Below are 18875 nucleotides of genomic sequence, written 5' to 3'. Positions count from 1 at the left end.
CTACTGTGAGTAAAACAAATGGGCAATAAAACAATGTGACCAACAGTCCAGAGAAGCTCTGGCCTCCTAAGCTGAGCATTGTGGGTTCAAGTTTTATCTGGGATGAGTTGCTGTAGAGTTGTGCAGCTCAAGAACCCAGTTAACCCAACATTGTTTTAACCAATAGCATGTTTATAGCATATAATTTGACCATGGGCAGATGTGGAAGCTAGTTTTAAACAATCACTGGTAACACTTTAGAATAGGGAACACTTATTCACTATTAACAACGACTTTTCCCTCAATAAATTCCTAATTTGCTGCTTATTAATAGTTAGTAAGGTAGTTGTTAAGTTTAGGTATTGGGTAGGATTAGGGATGTAGAATAAGGTCATGTAGAATAAGGCATTAATATGTGCTTAATTACTACTAATAAATGGCTAAAATTCTAGTAATATGCATGCTAATAAGAAACTAGTTAAGAGGCCCTAAAATAAAGTGTTACCCAATCACTATTTTTGCAATTATATTTGGTGCTGCTTGTGGCAGAACTGACCCTTCAACATTTCCATGACCCTATAAAAGGGACTTATATTACAAAAATAAATAAAAAATTAAATTCTCGCTTGGAAAGTATTTTTTTTTCCTGCATGGTTTGTGTGTTGCTTTTAATAAAAGCATCTGCTAAATAAATAAATTGACTCTTTCACTCTGTCCTTTTTAGAGCTTAAGTCTACTGGAACTGCCCATCACTTTGCTTTTCTGCTCAACTCGACGGACTACAGAATCCTTCGTATGGACGAGGACCATGATCGCATGTACGTGGGCAGCAAGGACTACATCCTGTCACTAGACCTGAAAGACATCAACAAAGACCCCCTCATAGTAAGATTTCTCAGTTACACAATAGAGATTGCAACAAACCAAACTATAAGCAAGGCTTGGCAGTGGTAAACTTGAATCTGGTCAGTAGATTAAGATGACTGACATTCGTCTTTTTCCTCAGATTCATTGGCCTGTGACTCCTCAGAGGAGGACTGAGTGTGTTCTCTCAGGAAAAGACATCAATGTAAGAATCCGCCAAGAAAAAATGTGGATATTCTTTTCTGCTGTACTTATTTAATTATTTAATTATTTATCAAAGTGTTTTTTAAGGAAATTAATACTTTAATTCAGAAAGAATGCATTAAATTGATCCAAATTGACAAAGATACAAAATATTTATTTTAAACAAATGCTGTTCTTTTGATCTTTCTATTAATCACATTTTAAAATATATTAAAATAGAAAACAGTTATACTAAATTGTATTATTTTACAATATTAGTTTTAAAGAAAGCATAAGAGAACTCTTTCAAAAATATTTTCAAAAATGTTACCAACACCAATATTTTGAATAGTAGTATGTAATAATTTCTATTATTTTTTTTTATATTCTTTGTTTATATTTTTATAGGTGCCATTTTTTCCCAGAATTTTAATATCGGTGGATCACTACTAATTACCACAATCTTTGTAAATCCTTAGCTGGTTATTCCAACGTGAGCATGTCAGTAGTCAATATCCATCTGAAAGTATAATTTCTCCATGACAGCATCGCTGATATCATTCTGTTCTGTGTCAACAGGGCGAGTGTGGTAATTTCATCCGTCTAATCGAGTCATGGAACAGGACTCACCTGTATGTGTGCGGAACGGGAGCTTACAACCCCATCTGTACCTATGTGGACAGAGGTCAAAGGGCACAGGTAAACTGTCATTCGCAGGTGACCTGCTACCATTTGCAGGTCAAGGGTTCAAACTGTTGGCTACCTTAGTCAAAAGGTATTATGTCATTAGAGAGGAATGTTTCTCCACCCTGGAACAAACAAGATAATCTTTACCACCTGCATGTCTTTTGACTCTGTTACTTCAAAAACTCTTCCTAGTGTTTAGAAGGATAATTGCATTTAAACATAGTCCTAATTTCACCTACCTTCTTTCCCATGACCATGTACCATTATTAACCACTGTCCATAAAAACATCGTTCAAAAAAGTCTGAGATCACATTGGAAATCTGGAAAGTTTTTTTTTTTAACTTGAAATTTTAAACTGGAAATAAAGATCTGAAAGAAAGAAAAATGGATAATGAAAAAGTAAAAATTCTGTGCTATTTCTAGGTCAATTTTCAAATATAAGCAAATTTGTGACTGATCATGTGAACCTATTTTTTTTTCCACTCACATATTGATTCAATAATTAGCAGTTAATAAAAAAATTATTCAATTATTTATATAAAATGAGCATTTTCACTGGTCTCAGGCTTTTGGATTCTACTGCATTTTTTGTTCTTTTGTGGGGTTCTGCAATATGCATTTCTGTTTTTTGTTTTTTTCATATGCAGTGGGAATGTGCTTTTCAGCATGTGCATGTTTTAGACAACTTAATATCAACTCTTCTTTGTCCACTATGGATATACCAAACTGCAGCCATCTTTCTAGCATCTCAACATATTCTTGTTTGGACACAGCCTTGAACGTTCTCTTGGGTCCTAGAAACAGGTCTTTATTGAGGCACACACCTTGTTTTATAGGGCATGCTCCAAGATCAGATGCCTCGTGCGGGAGGCCGAACCAGTCGAGCCGCAGATCCTAGTACCTCACCAGAACCATATGCACCCAAGGTGGGAAATGAACTCTTCAGTGGGATGAGGTCCTTTTTGTACTTTCTTGTGGCCTTTTTTCCCCCCTTAAGATGCACTTACAAGATGTTTTTTTTACTTAGAAGTTTAAGGAAAGGTTCTGTTCTCACACTATTTGAATTTTCAGCAGCTGGTTTCCTCTGCCGCTAAAGGCGTTGAGAGAAACAGCAGAGGGACTGTTGTCTTTAGAGCTTGTCTTTCTCAAGTTTGCCTACACTTGTCCAGAGCCTGCCTTTGGCGCAGAAATCTAGCAGAACGTGCAAAGATTACTCCCACACCCAAACTCCATCATGTTTGAAAGTGGTTAGTCAGCAGAAAATTTATCCGTGGCTTATATTACATTTGTGGTGTGCGTGTAAAGCTTGGAAAGTAGAAAGGTTCCAAAAACTTTTTGAATATTATCCAAAAGAAAGTCATTGTTGAGACTTGAATTTGCTGAATTGTTGATAAATTCTTTGCAACATGTTGTAGACTCTTTAGATGTCCTTCTACATCTCTGCTTAGATTTTAGTCAATGTGTTAATTCATGTTAGATGTTGTTGTGCATATTTGGTGCAAATCCAGCAGTCACCAAACTTTTTAATAATACTGTTTTGCATCTGTTTAACTGTAGATGGAATGCACACTGCATGGAGTGAAGTGGACTATTAGCTTAAAGGGGTCATATGATGATGCTAAAAAGAACATTATTTTGTGTATTTGGTGTAATGAAATGTGTTTATGCGGTTTAAAGTTAAAAAAACACATTATTTTCCACATACTGTACATTATTGTTTCTCTTCTATGCCCCGCCTTTTTGAAACGCGTCAATTTTTACAAAGTCTGAAAAAGCGAGGTGTGCTGTGATTGGCCAGCTATCCAGTGCGTTGTGATTGGCCGAATAACTCAAGCATGAGACGGAAATGTTATGCCCCTACCATACTGTTGATGCCGTGTCCGACCGGAGCGACATATGTGGGGGCGTGTTAGAACGAGCCGTTTTAGGTAGGCGTGGTTAACTCTTAACTTTTATAAAGAATATCTCTTTGGTTTTGAGACTTTAGTCTTTGCAACTTTACAGATCTTCTTTATGCACCAAGAGCTTGTAACACTCCAAAGAGAAAGGCAAAATTGAAATCGCATCATATGACCCCTTTAAAGAGATTTTGTTTTTCTAAAAACCAGCAATGCAATAGTTGTCACTAACCCGACAAAACCATATAGACTATTTTAGATTCATATGTTGAGAAGTTGATTGTGAGAAACTGTTCATTTTCTTTGGCAACTACCAAGAACCTTGGAAACCTTGGATTATGGCATTAATTTCTTTTTTCTGGGCAGTTTTACACTAGATCTCTTTAGTCAAATGGCAAGATACTGGTGTTGGCATTAGACAATATGTTAGACTCCAACATTTAAAAAGCACAAACAATAGGTTGCCTAAAGATATTTCAATTATATTACAACCTCAGCTAGTTTTTGTTTTCATTTATCCCAGTGAACCTATGTGCATTTCACTTCCTGGTTATACCTCTTAAACACTGGAAACTTAAAGTATCCAAGTAAGCTGAGAATCAATACTGCTCATCTAATGTGATCTGTTGCGCTGTCATTAATGAAACCTTCATGCTCTCCCTGTTCCAGGAATACATTTTCCGACTGGAGCCTGGTAAAGTAGATTCTGGGAAGGGGAAATGCCCCTTTGACCCCAAACTAAACAGCGTCTCAGCTCTGATAAGTATGTACCGCTCATTGCCATCATACTACTTTTCAATACTTTAAGAAAATATACAAAACATAATTTCTTTTGTTTCAGACTAATTTTTCTCAAGTTTATCTATCTATCTCTCGTTATCTCCTTAACGCTCGCTCTGTTTTGGCAGATGGCCAGTTGTACGCCGGTGTCTACATCGATTTTATGGGAACAGACTCTGCCATCTTTCGCACGTTGGGAAAACACACGGCCATGAGGACCGACCAGTATAACTCCCGCTGGCTTCACGGTACGCACAACATTTTTGAACCATGGCATACCATCAAGACAAAGTTCTTTGTTCAGTGGGGAAAGTGCCAGATATGAATATTCAACACTGACCCTTCATCCTACCTCTTTCAAACTAACCTCATATTTCATACACTTTTGCAAAATGATATCCCTCAAGCAATCACTGCCTAGTTAAGCTCAATCCTTGACCCTTTTTATAATCCCTGACTATTATAGCTGATTTCATTAGTTATTTTTTTGTATTTTCTGAAATTTATTTAACTATTATATTTATTTAGCCTTAATTGTCACATTAAAGGCATGTTCATATTCTTTTGCAAACTAACACAAATATTTTGTCTTTTTGTTTTATGCTTGCTTTATGCTTTATCTAACAGTTTTCAATAGCATTGTTCTTTGAGTTTTTTAACCTGAGTTTCCCTTGTATTACACGTGACTTCTTTACTTTAGTTTTGCCTTTTTAATCAAGAGTGTCCACTGTGATAACCATCACAAATTTCATACAGATGTCTTACATGTGGACTGTTCAGTGTAGTGAATGAGAGGATAGACTAACCGTGAGAGAGGTCATCAGACACTTTGCATTAGTTGCACTTTCTAGTATTATTTGATATTATCCCTTTGCTCTCCTTTTTGTTTTCTATTTGCTTTCTGCTACAACTGTAATTAATCTCTTTTGCTGTTTCCCTTCCTCTCTCTTTTTTCGTTTTCTTTTAGATCCAACCTTCGTCCACGCTCAGCTCATCCCTGATAGTGCAGAAAAGAATGACGACAAGCTGTATTTCTTCTTCCGTGAGAAGGCGTCTGAGATGGGTCAGACTCCCATGGCTCAGTCTAGGATTGGCAGGATTTGTTTGGTGACACATTTTCTTAACCTTTGTCTTATATTCCAGTAAAACATATCTACACATGCTAAAAGGCATAGTTCACTTATTCACCTTCATGTTGTTTTAAACCCACATAACTTTCTTTTTCCATTATATACAAAATGGGAAATATCGAAGAATGTGCTTACATTTTCCCATGCAGTTTCAAAGTATGAGGACTAGAGATTTTAAGCTTTAAAAAGAGCTATTAAGTGGCCTGTACAACATGTCACATTTGCACAATAAGCAATTACTTTTGTTTGAATAACACAAAAATTTGAGTAGTTTTTCTTTGATAATCATCCCCTCTGGTGGGCTGTGAACTGCCTCATTCAAATAAAATCATTGAGCTCGAGAACCGGATTAGTCTTCAAGAATGAATCAGTTGGACTGTTTTGTGAACTGATTCAGTGAAAAGCTCTGACTCAAAAGGCTGATTCATTCACAAGATGCCAAATAGAGGTAGGACGGATGTCAGGAATGTGTTGTCAGGTTTCGGTCTGTTTCTCACACAGAGCTATCATATGGTTTCAGAAGACCTGAAATATAGTCTCACAGACTTTTTATGTGCCTTTGCATCATTTTTGAAGCTTGAAAAAAGCTCCTGTCCCCTTTAATTGTCACTGTACAGCAAAGACAAACAAGTACATTCTTCAAAATATCTTCGTTTACGTTCCACAGAAAGAAGTAAGTCATATGAGTTTGGATGAACTACATGCGGGTGACTAAATCTTAACATAATCCCATTCATTGTTTTATAAGCACTGCAATATACTATACATTTTTCAATTATTGGGTGTTCCTATGCTGAACATGACACTGAAGAAATTATGTCCATGCAGAACTGAACTGTTGATTGACAGATCCTCGGGATCCATCATTGTCTAATGCCTCCTACATGAGCAACCGCTTGTTTCTTGGTTATTTTTTGCTGTTCTAATGTGAATCAAAGAAGCATGTTTGTAATGTGTGGGTAGCTGCTGGCGGCTGGTCACTGGGCATCGCTGCGTCTCATTATTGAAGTTGGCTGCTGTCCACAGCAGATGGGGCTGAGCAGTGCTCAAAGCCAATGTTTACAACCCAGTCACAGCCAGTTAATGCAAACCCACATAAATAGCCTTGAGAGAGGGACAGATACTGATGTAAAGCAATGCCTTAATTTCACACATACAGAGTGTCAAGGTGTCCATCAAATCAAACTATACAGCTAGACTTTGTGTGGTGTCTAACAGTGAATCTTCATGGCTAACATGACTTCACTTCGTCTACAGAATGATGACGGAGGACACTGCTGTCTGGTGAATAAGTGGAGTACCTTCCTGAAGGCTCGGCTCATCTGCTCTGTGACTGGCTCTGATGGCATGGAGACACATTTCGATGAGCTCCGTAAGTCTCTCTGTTATCTGAGCTGTAAATTCTGTATAATTTCCTGTGAACTGATCATTTCTTGTATTGAAAACTGACATTTGATCTAGATTAAATAACTTTAGACCAGGATGCTTTACAATATTAAGTCAGATTTACTTTTGTTAAGTGAAAAATAATAAATATTTTAAAGCCAATTTAGAATTGTCCTTTTTGACTGTTTGAATTTAATACAAAAGGACATTTTAAATTAAATACAAGCAGTCCAAGAGGACAATTCTATATAGTTGAATTACTGCTGTGGTACCATGGTAAAATACTGGTGTGATCAGATAAAACCATGGTACTTTTGAATATAATTTGAGTTTTTTTTATATGGTAAATGTCCAAAATACCATGATATTACCATGGCAATACTAATGTACTGTTTGTTAACTTTTTGTAGGTGTAATACCATAGTAAGAATATAAAATATTTAAAAGTACCATGATTTTATCTGATGAAACCAATACTTTACCACGGTACCACCTCAGTATTTTTTGTAAGGGTCAGTATGATGGCTATCAAAAAATACTGAGGCGGTACCTTGGTAAAGTATTGGTTTCATCAGATAAACCCATGGTACTTTTAAATATTTTAAATATACCATTGTACTATAATTTAGCATTTATGATTTTTAGAATACCATGCTAATATCATAGTACTTTTTTGTTACCTTTTTGTAAGTGTAATACCATGTAACTTTGATATATACCATGATACTTACCCTTACAAAAAGTACTGTGGCAGTACCATGGTAAATTGTAGGCATCATCAGATAAAAGCATGGTACTTTTAAATATTTAAAATATACCATGGTACTATAATTTATTTATTTTTTATTTGGTACATGTCCAACCGTAATACCATACTACTTTTTTGTCAGTGTACATAACAAAAAGTAAAAAAAAAAAAAAAAAGTACAAAAAGACCTGTATTTTGGTGCTACCCCATGGCACTTCCAAGAATACCATGGCACTAGCAGGGTACACGGACAAAAATGTGGTATTGTCATAGTGCATGTCTAAGACAAACATGATAGTTCAAAGTGCTGATTATTTGATAAATCTTTCCATCTAATTCAGATTTCTTGCGGGCATTTTATGTTCTATTATTCTGTGGAGATTATAAAAAAATGAAATAAAACAGCTTTACCATTTGATTGAATCCATATATACAGTGAGGTATTTGCCCAAGGTACTTTATAGTCAGTTCTGTTCTGTTCATTTTCACAATATACTCGCTGAAATAAGAGGCCTCTTATTTCAGGATAGGGCATGATATAGCTCATTTGTGGAAACCGCTCATGTCTGATGGTTCAATGGATATGTCTCTCCAGAGGGTATAACATGGAAAAAGTAATTTCCTCTCTTTCCTGTATGTGCAGCATGTAGCATTTGTGCGTAAGCGTAAAGTGCCACAAGGGCCTGTGAGGAATATATAGAGGCAAGCAGTTCGGAGTATGAAATTGAAATTCCTGTAGAGCTTAAAATGACAAATTGGGCTTTTAAAAAGTTGTACTACAACTGCCTGAAAATAAAAATATCTCTCTTTTTTGTGGTTTTACATTATGCTTCATACATGATTGTGCATTTATGTGCACATGTGTGAGGTAACTCATGCATGTAAGCTACATCTTAACAGGCTTACACAAAATGAAGTCTTTCCCAGAGTGGGAGAGTTTGATTGACAGGACTGAATAGGATTGGCTGACAAACCAGCTGTAACAGCCTCTGCCACTCTTCAGAGGCAAATAAACGCAAGCGCATGAATGCTGCAATTTTATTGCTTTTGCAAAGTGCATAAATTGAGTAAGCGGTCATTCTGTGTTTGCTTCATTTCACAGCTCCCGTAGCATAGCGCACAAGGTACCCTCAGGACTCCTTTCTCCATCTCTGCCCTCTTTTTTTCATTCACTCTCCCTCTGCCACTGTGTTTGAGGAATGGACTTGTCAGTGGAGTTTTTGACTAGATGTTTTCCCTTTTCCTCAGAGGGGCAGTGAGGTTTTATGGGTTGTTTTTTGTGGCTTGGCATGAGCGAGATTCATTCGCTGCAGTGTGGGATTTTCCCTCAGCACTTGATTACTTAGTCCATTTAGCCGCGACTATCTGTCTGAGATCATCTTCTTTCTGTTTTTGATGGGACATCTGTCTATGCTTTTACCACTTGCCCTCCTTATTCCCTAAACCAGTGTTTCCCAACCTTTTTTTAGTCGCGGCACCCTTTGGAAATTTTAACAAACTTGTGGCACCCATACAAAATAAATTTTTGACAAATTTTTGCTCACTCAGTGTTTTTTTTATTTTACAGTGGGGTAATTTGGTGCAGTAGCACGAGATAGCTTGATTTCAAACTTTGAATTGAAATAAAAAATGACAAGTAAGCAGTCAGTAATAAAATAAGAACAAATCAAGAAATTAATAATGATAGCACAAATAAAAAATAAAACAGGCCTTCGAATTAAATAAATTGCTTTTTAGTTTTTCAGGTATAAATATCTTAACAGTAGGGCTAAGATATTTAACCTTTTTTTTTTTCTTTTTTTTACCAATTATCCGAATAATGTTCTAGTCCTAGAAAGCTATTATTATCAAAACACGTGAGCATAACATAGCGGTTAGCAGATCAATGAATGAGAGAGCAGCTTTACCAGAGTTGCCCATATTCCACACCATGTTACAACACAGTAGGGTCATTGCAGACAGAAACAATACTGTACTACATCAATGTTTCCTGTCGGCTCAATGTTTGAGTGGACTTTGCTGTTCCGATTCGCATGAACGGTATACGAGTGGAGCGACTGAGCGGAGCGCACAAGCATAGAGCGGGATAATATGCAGAGTGTCACACCACCTGAAAGTGAAACCTGAGCGGTGAACTAATTTTCGGCAGCCGAAATTTCGGTGCATCTCTAATTATTGGCAATATCAGAAATGGATATTATATAATAGATGTTTTTTTGTACATTTTAGCAATTTAAAAATATTAAAAAAGGATTTTTTACACGGCACCCCGGTTGGGAAACACTGCCCTAAACCATCTGAGTCTCCTTTTGTTTTCTTTCCTTCTGCCCCCTTTTTAACCTTTTTTTATGTACCTCTATCTCCCATCCCCCTTACACTGTCCTTCAAGTAAAACGGTGGCCCAATGGCCTTTTTTCATCTTTCTCATTTTGGCTAGCAGACTATCTCTGGTCCTTTGTGGTTAATTTGTGTTGAAAGAAGCTGGAGAATTTTGGAGGCTGAGACAAAGACAGAGAGGAAAAGTAAGAAAGAAAGATTGTCCTCTCAATGTGATGGGTTTTGTATGATGTAACTGAACTGAGATAGATTTGATGACTTCCCACATACACTCGCAGACTTTTGAAGCTGCAGAAATTGTGGTGTCACTGGTGGTGCTAAACTGAGCTGCAAAAATAGTGAATGTTTTCAAACAGGTTTTCTTAAATAATCCACCTGTCTTCTATTGTTCCAAAAAAAAAGATCCATCCCCTTATTGGTTTAGCCATTGTTGCTATACCAGGCCTCTTAAACAAACAGAGCTCAAAATTGGAATAAGCGTGTCCCATAGTACATCGAAAACTATGGAGCCCTCTCTGGTGATGGAAAAATGGGAGGTGGGAGGAAAAATTATATTCCAATGCTTTGTGTTCTCTCAGACAAGAATTCCCTTGAAAAATGTTGCATTCATTTGCATTTGCGGTCTCTCACAAAATTATTGCATTTAACCAAGAAAGTTTGCATTTTTTGCTAAAGCTTTTAACATGGTTTTGCTTCTCACTTTATATTATTTCCATCACAAAAATTTTTGCGAGCAAACACAGTTTCTCGGGGGAACGCAGCAGTTTTGTGAGAGTACACAAAAGTAATGTGATATAATTTTACCTCCCTTCTCATTTTTTCCCACCAACATGTCCCTTCAGGGGCTCCGTAGAAAACAGCATGCCAGAGAGGTGTCTGAATGGCATATGATATCCAGTGAATTTTCAAAGTGTGCTAATCTTTCCCAAAACCCCTTGTGTAACAAGGGAGGAATTTGTGAATTTTTCAGTGCAAAAGTAGTATAGAAAGCAGTACCCAAAGCTGCCTTGACAGTTTGAAATGTAGAAATCTGTGGTGTCAGGACACAATCATATGATTATAATATAATATGTCCCATTACAATACTCATTGTATGTGCTTTCTTCTCACCATCAAAGTACACACTTAAGTATGTGAATTAGTTCATTTGTCTTCAAATCCAGGAACTAAAGTAATTTAATCTTCCTTTCAGGGGATGTGTACATCCAAAAAACCCAAGACACCAAGAATCCCGTCATCTACGGCGTCTTCTCCGTGTCTGGGTGCGTAAGTTCACAACGGTCTCTCCCCAAATACGAGATCCAATCCTCACTTCTCCTCGACGCCTCTTACTAATCAGGCCGCTTATCAGATTGGCAAGGGAGCTTGAATATATTTGCTTTCATATTCACACTCCAGTTGCCCACGGGGCAACACCCCCATTTTCTCCGCTGCTGAAGACTGTTTCTAACATACTGAATAACAAGTATTTGGCAGGCTTCACAGACAGTAGTACAAGTCCTCCAACAGCACAAAGCAAGGAGCCTTTCTGTGAATCTGATATGTGATATTCTCATAAGGACTTACCTACATAATACCACCGCTATCAGATGCCGTTAGGAGAGGATATTCGTGCACGCTAAAATATTATACAACTGGCCTCAGAGGGATGTGTCAACATTTTAGATGAGGTTCACATGCTAATCATCCAGTGTAAATACACAAGGCTGTTTGTGTGTTAGAGCAATTCACAATCTCGTTGTAGATTTCAGATAAAATCGGTGAAGCCCTCAGGCTCTGTCTGGGCTCTTAATACCCAAAAGCACCATTCTTGGTGATAATAGTGAAAACTCTCTCCATCAACTGCAAGTGATTTCACAGCTCTATCTGTCCCTCTGTCTCTTCTCTCTCTGTATTTGTATTCATGTTGTTTGTAAAACTGCCTTCTCTACTCATATTATGTCTGTTGTTATAGTTGGGTCCAAAAGAGTAAGATCACTAGTGAAAATACTTTTTTTTTTTCCATAACAAATTATATTGTCAGCGGAAAAAAAAATAACTTAAATGATTTTAGCAAATGGCTGCAATATAACAAAGAGTGAAAAATTTAAGGGGGTCTGAATACTTTCCGTACCCACTGTATATATTTGAGTCTAAAATTTAACTGAGAAATTAGTATGAATGTATTAATTTCTTAGTATTTGGTTTGTTCCCCTTTTGTTTTACGGTAATTACATTCACTCAAGTTTGCATTTTGAACCTTTTTGTGCAAAGGAGTTCACATGCTTATTGTTACAAATGTCTTAATTTGATTAGTGACCTAGTAATAGTGCACAATCTTGTGTATTTCTTTTTATGTCATTTTAGGGCATAACTTTTCTTTGTTTTAAATATTTAAAAAACCTGAAACCTTATTTATTTCCAAGTTTTAATTAGATTTTGAATTGCATATTTTCAACGTGTTCTGACATTTGGATCCCAGTTTGTTTCTGGGTGAAAAAAATGTAGTCTACGGCTTTTAACCAGAAGGAATTAATTGGATTGTGACATTGCATACAATTTTAAGCCAAATGGTTATTGTGGTCAGCAGATTTTCATAAAGATAACCATATTTTATTTCATGCACAGATGAATCTTGCACAGTAGGACAGGAAATGTGTATTTAAGAGAGTTAAATTTGATTTTGTGCGAATTTTAAAATAGTGTGCATACATGCATTATGAGCTCCTTTGATGATACTCCTGCTATTAACCCTTGGAGTTTTAATGCTTCATGTTTTACTTGATTGGAGCTCTTTTCTAATGTATAGCTGTAATATTAACTGGAATGAGCGTATTAGAGTGTGCACTGCTCTACGGCAAGCCAATTCATTACTGTTGTTATAAAATAAATCTATTTCAAATTAAACGACAATATTTATAATAACTAAAAAATTTATGTATATATATATATATATATATATATATATATATATACACACATTTCACAAAAAATATTTAATATTATAATAAATACTGAGGTACTAAATCAATTCGTTCATTGTTGTTAAAAAATAAAAATGTTGTTTCATAAAATGTTTTTTCCCAAGCTAATTCGCTGTTGCAAAATATTAAATTATAATATTAATAACATAATTTATATATACACTGCCGTTCAAAAGTTTGGGATCAGTAAGACTGTTTTTAAAGTCTCTTATGCTCATCAAGGCTGCATTTATTTGATCAAAAATACAGGAAAATTTTTTTAATATTGTGAAATATTATTATGATGTAAAGTAATGTTTTTCTATTTTAATATACATTTTAATATATTTAATATATTAATATATTTAATTTAATATACATAGAGTTTTTAACATCATTACTCCAGTCTTCAGTGTCACATGATCCTTCAGAAATCTTTCTAATATGCTGATATATTATCAGTGCTGGAAACTGTTGTGCTGCTTAATATTTTTTTGAAACCTGTGATACTTTTTCCTCAGGATTCTTTGATAAATAAAAAGTTCAAAAGAAGAGCACTAATTTAAAATAGAAATCATTTCTAACAATGTACACTACCGTTCAAAAGTTTGGGGTCAGTACATTTTAATTTTTTCTGTTTTTGAAAGAAATTAAAACTTTTATTCAGCAAGGATGTGTTAAATCGTTAAGAAGTGATAGCAAAGATTTATATTGTTAGAAAATATTTTGTATTTATATTTTGAATAAATGCTGTTCTTTTTAACATTTTATTCATCAAAGAATCCTGAAAAAAGTATTGAAGTTTCCAAAAAAATATTTGGCAGCACAACTGTTGCCAACATTGATAATTCTAATAATGAATCAGCATATTAGAATGGTTTCTTAAGCATCATGTGACACTTTATACTGGAGTAGTGGCTGATGGAAATTCAGCTTTGCATCACAGAAATAAATTATATTTTAAATTTTTATATTTTATATTTTTATTCCACCTCTCTTTTTGTTTCAACACATGAATTCTTCTCTTTCTGCATCTCTAGGTCTGTATTTAAAGGTTCAGCAGTATGTGTGTATTCAATGGCTGATGTCCGCATGGTCTTCAATGGCCCTTTCGCTCATAAGGAAGGGCCAAACTACCAGTGGGTTGCCTACCAGGGTAAAATTCCTTACCCCCGTCCAGGAACAGTGAGTGTCATCTCTAACATGTACTGTAATACATCATATGAACAAGATAGTAAATGTTGGACAGTCTTAAATGCTGGAATACAAATGTTATCCCTGTGACTTCAGTGTCCAGGAGGGACGTTCACCCCCAACATGAAATCTACTAAAGATTACCCTGATGAGGTTATCAACTTCATGCGCAATCATCCGACCATGTTCAACGCTGTTTATCCAGTCCACAAGCGCCCCCTAGTGGTCCGCACCAATGTGGATTATGAGTTCACCACCATCACAGTGGACCAAGTGGCTGCAGCTGATGGCAACTATGAAGTTCTTTTTTTGGGAACAGGTAAACTTGATACACATTTTAAGTAATATATTTATTTTATACATAAACAGTATACATACTGTGAGGTCTAAAAGCCTTTTTATAAAGCTCTTCAGAAAAATTAAGGAAACTTTATTCACTCAAAAAGAATATTATATATTATAAATAGCTCTGACTCCTATATTCTGGTCAATTACAGATAGAGGAACTATTCATAAAGTGATTGTCCTGCCCAGAGATGATCTACAGACTGAAGAGCTGGTGCTGGAGGAGGTTGAGGTCTTCAGAGTAAGATCCTCTTTTTTTATATTTCCATTACATTTTGTGTCAACATATTGAGAACAATATACTGTCTTTTTTATTATTAAAATGTATCTTTTGTTATTATATTTCATAAAATTCTAAAATATATTTATTGTTATATACTATTTTAAAGTTTTTTTTTCATAACATATAACTATAATTCTTATTACAGGTTCCAACTCCAATCACTACTATGAAAATTTCACCAAAACGGGTAAGCACAACATTAAATTTTTTTTTTTTTAAATATTCATAGTAATAATATATAGTTTTAAAACTGATTATTCACATTGTTATTTAGCAGATGGTTTGATGCAAAGCAACTTACAAATATGGAACATATTCTTAACATATTCTTTGAATCGCTATATGATGTGTTTTTAATGATACTCTTCTAACTGTTCTTTAATTTCCCCTGTCTTCCTGTGTAGCAACAGCTGTATGTGAGTTCAGTGGTGGGTGTCACTCATCTGGCGCTGCACAGATGTGATGTGTACGGAGAGGCCTGTGCTGACTGCTGCTTGGCCAGAGACCCTTACTGTGCCTGGGATGGAAAGTCCTGCTCTCGCTACTCAGCAAACCAAAAAAGGTGAGAGCTGCATGTGTGGGAATATCTTTATTATCAGATAATTATACTTAAAATACAATTTAATATAACCTGCAAGATTTGTTTTAATTAATTTCCTCCTTTGAAATTGGTTGTCTGAATCCTGTAGGCGGAGTCGGAGGCAAGATGTGAAGTATGGCAACCCTATAAGACAATGCAGGGGCTATAATTCCAATGGTGAGAAACCCAAAAAATACACTTAGTCTTAAGATACTTTTAGTCTATTAAATCACACTTTGGAAGAAGTAAAAGACCTCCTTTTGATTTTGGTTATTGTTTTAGATGGTATTTTTGTTTTAATTCCTGCCAGCCAATAAGAACACGTTGGAGACAGTGCAGTATGGAGTAGAGGGAAGCACATCCTTCCTGGAGTGCCAGGCCAGATCTCCTCATGTGTCAATCAAGTGGCATTTCCAAAAGGAGAACAGCGATAGGAGGAGAGAGGTGTGTGGGACATAATGTTATACCATAAGTGATGTAATTTTAAATCAACATTTTCTATATGTTGTGTAATTTTAATAATGCATTTTTTTTGCCTGTGATATTATTTGCTTAATATAATCCTGTACACTACTGGTCAAATATTGAAAAATAATTAAGGCGTCTCTTATGTTCACAAAGGCTGCATTTAATTGATGAAAAATACCATAAAATCAGTAAAATTGTAAAATATTATTACAATTTTAAATAACTGTTTTATATTTTAATATGCTTTAAAGTGTAATTTAGTCCTGTGAAGGCAAAGCTGAATTTTCAGCAGCCATTCCTCCAGTCTTTAGTGTCACATGATCCTTCAGAAATTAGGTCACCCTTTATTTTAAGGTCCAATTCTCGCCATTAACTACAACGTTTGCCTCAGTAAACTCCTAATTTGCTAATACTTAGCAAGGTAGTTGTCAAGTTTAGGTATTGGGTAGGATTAGGCATGTAGAATATGGTCATGCAGAATATGTGCTTTATAAGTACTAATAAACAGCCAATATGTTAACAATAGGCATGCTAATAAGCAACTAGTTAATAGTAAAAATTGGTTCCTATACTAAAGTGCTACCAGAAAGGATTGTAATAATATGCTGATTTGCTGCTCAAGAAACATTTATTATTATAATCAATGTTGAAAATTTTTATGGAAACCATTAAACTTTTTTTTTTCAGGATTCTTTGATGAATAGAAAGTTCAAAAGAACAGCATTTATTTTCAAATAGAAATATTTCATAACATTATAAATGTTTTTGCCACTTTTCATCGATTTAATGCATCCATGTTAAATAAAATAATTAATATTATATTCAGAAATAATATATATATATATTACTTACCCCTTACCCCTTTGAATGGAAAAATATTAAGCAGCAAAAATTAGTTTTAACATTGAGAATTATAAGAAATATTTCTAAATTAGCATATTAGAATGATTTTTGAAAGATCATGTGACACAGAAGACTGGAGTAATGATGCTGAAAATTCAGCTTTGCCATCACTGGAATAAAATACATTTTAAAATATATTAAAATAGAAAACAGTTATTTAAAATTATAATAATATTTCAAAATATTACTGTTTTATGGTATTTTTCATAAAATAAATGCAGCCTTGATGAGCATACGAGACATGACATGAAAAAACATTACATTGTATTTTTTTTAAATTATGGATTTTGTTTTGACTTCATGCTTATTGATACATGTACTATGTGAATGAAACTATGACAAAAAATTATGACCATTACATAAAAAATATCCCTTTTCGCATTAATGTACATTTTAACCTAAAATCTTAATTTTTTCCCCCAACAACCTATGTATTTCAGATCCGTTCTGACGGGCGTGTCATTCGTATGGAGCAGGGTCTCTTCCTGCGCTCTCTCCAGCTCTCTGATGGAGGGGGTTACCTGTGCACCTCCACTGAGAAGAACTTCAAGCACACACTGGTCAAACTTCAGTTGGTGGTACTTTCCGCGCGCACCATCAACACCATCCAGACCGAATCCACCGCTCCCGCCGCGCCGCCTATCCAGTCGAGCACCTGGACGCCCAGCGCAGAGCAGTACAAAGACCTGCTGACCATCCTCAGCCAACCAGAGATGGGCCTCATCAACCAGTACTGCCAGGACTACTGGCAGATGGGGGACGACCCCACAGCTCACACACACAAGAAGAAGGACCTCAAGGAAGAACAGAAGGACCTCCGGAAGCCACGAAACAGGAGACACCACCAGGAGCAGAGCAACATGGCTGAGACATGAGATGGAAAAACCCACTCCATCCAAATGAATGAGACTTGAGGTTGACCTCAAGGTCTTTGACTACCATTACACACAAACATATACCCGCAACCATTATGACAGAGGAAAAAATAAACAATCCGTTTTTGAAAATTCATAGTATTTATTGTAGGCTGTACATAGTTAGATTCTGTGGATATCTTTGTATGGAAATAGCAAAAAAAAAAAAAAAAGAGAGAGAAAAAAAAGGTTTTGTGTATAGATCTGTGCAAATATTTTGTTATCATTGTTACTTTTCTTCCAATATATTTATTACAACAGTATTAACATAATATCACACGTGACTGTTATGATAAAACTTTATGTATATACCACTAATGGGATAGTGGGACATTTGAAACTCTTGATGGACAGTTTGACTGCACTTGATGTTTTGATACTGGAGGAAAGATGGGACTAAAGCAGTTTGGCGGACTGTTTTAGCCGAGCACGTGTTCTCATTCTGCAGATGTACGGATAAAGAATTTCTACATATATTTGGTGCATCTGAGTATTCTGTGACCTCCCAAAAGACTTCGGAAAAACACTTTAATATCATCAGAAACTCATCTTTTAAGCTTCTTGATCTTCCATATGTTGCTATGCTAATGTGTGTAAAATATAAAGTCGTTTCTGTGTGTTATACGTTTGGTTTATTATTGATTACAGCCTCCTGTACAGTATGTACATCACTTTTCTGTTCTTTTCATTTATGTAAATATGTATTGCACGCAAAGAATGTCTAAAAGCAGGGGGGTTCAAAACCTGTCCATCTCTTTGCAAAGCAGAATTGTTTAAAGTGTTGTTTTTAAATATGTACCTCTCCAGCCATTTTCAGTAACAAGCGTCCAAGCAAGCACCTCTAAACATTTAATAAGTGATCATTTGAAAGCATTAAATCATTTGGAATTAAATTTTTTGGGGGCTTGTTTGAGTTTGCATGAATTGTATTTGTACTGTACAGATATGTAGTCAAATTCTGGATATTGCTGTGTTGCTGTATGGTCTTTGGCATAATGAATCGAGAGCGAGAGATAGAGAGACTGTTTTTTAAAGACAGTGGACTTTGCTGAACTAGTGATGAAATCAAGCACAATTACCTGATGTGTCTGTTTTGCCTCCGTTGATTTTCTTTCAACAGGCTGTGTGAAATGGTTGTTGTAAATGTATTTTTTTCCTTTCATTTGTAAGACATTATTCATCACTGTGGTTTGCCCCCTTGTTTTGTCTTCTTTAGGATATTCTAATGTGAAAAAGATCCAGAATTAGATGTT

The 18875-nt window shown here is 35.5% G+C and overlaps 1 protein-coding gene across 1 annotated transcript; it reads left to right on the top strand.

Moving 5' to 3' along the window:
- The first annotated feature begins 696 nt into the window (after positions 1–696).
- Positions 697–17778, top strand: sema3fa (sema domain, immunoglobulin domain (Ig), short basic domain, secreted, (semaphorin) 3Fa). The gene is made up of 17 exons (XM_016234586.1): positions 697–864; positions 986–1048; positions 1606–1725; positions 2551–2640; positions 4282–4375; positions 4521–4640; positions 5360–5499; positions 6780–6894; positions 11186–11255; positions 13976–14120; positions 14226–14448; positions 14627–14715; positions 14903–14944; positions 15162–15319; positions 15447–15514; positions 15648–15781; positions 17149–17778. The coding sequence occupies exons 1-17, from the start codon at positions 775–777 to the stop codon at positions 17581–17583; spliced, it is 2196 nt and encodes a 731-aa protein (XP_016090072.1). The 5' UTR covers positions 697–774; the 3' UTR covers positions 17584–17778.
- The last annotated feature ends 1097 nt before the right edge of the window (positions 17779–18875 follow it).

Source organism: Sinocyclocheilus grahami, unplaced genomic scaffold, assembly GCF_001515645.1.
Source record: "Sinocyclocheilus grahami isolate Dianchi unplaced genomic scaffold, SAMN03320097.WGS_v1.1 scaffold455.1, whole genome shotgun sequence".
Taxonomy (NCBI): domain Eukaryota; kingdom Metazoa; phylum Chordata; class Actinopteri; order Cypriniformes; family Cyprinidae; genus Sinocyclocheilus; species Sinocyclocheilus grahami.
The sequence above is the reverse complement of the archived record's forward strand: the minus strand, read 5'-3'. Positions and strand labels throughout refer to the sequence as shown.

Excerpts from the sequence above, each read along its gene's own strand:
- sema3fa (XM_016234586.1), top strand. The coding sequence starts at position 775 with ATGGACGAGGACCATGATCGCATGTACGTGGGCAGCAAGGACTACATC. Across the intron at positions 4,376-4,520 it reads CAGCGTCTCAGCTCTGATAA|ATGGCCAGTTGTACGCCGGT; the intron begins GTATGTACCGCT and ends CTGTTTTGGCAG. Across the intron at positions 14,716-14,902 it reads AGGAGGTTGAGGTCTTCAGA|GTTCCAACTCCAATCACTAC; the intron begins GTAAGATCCTCT and ends TTCTTATTACAG.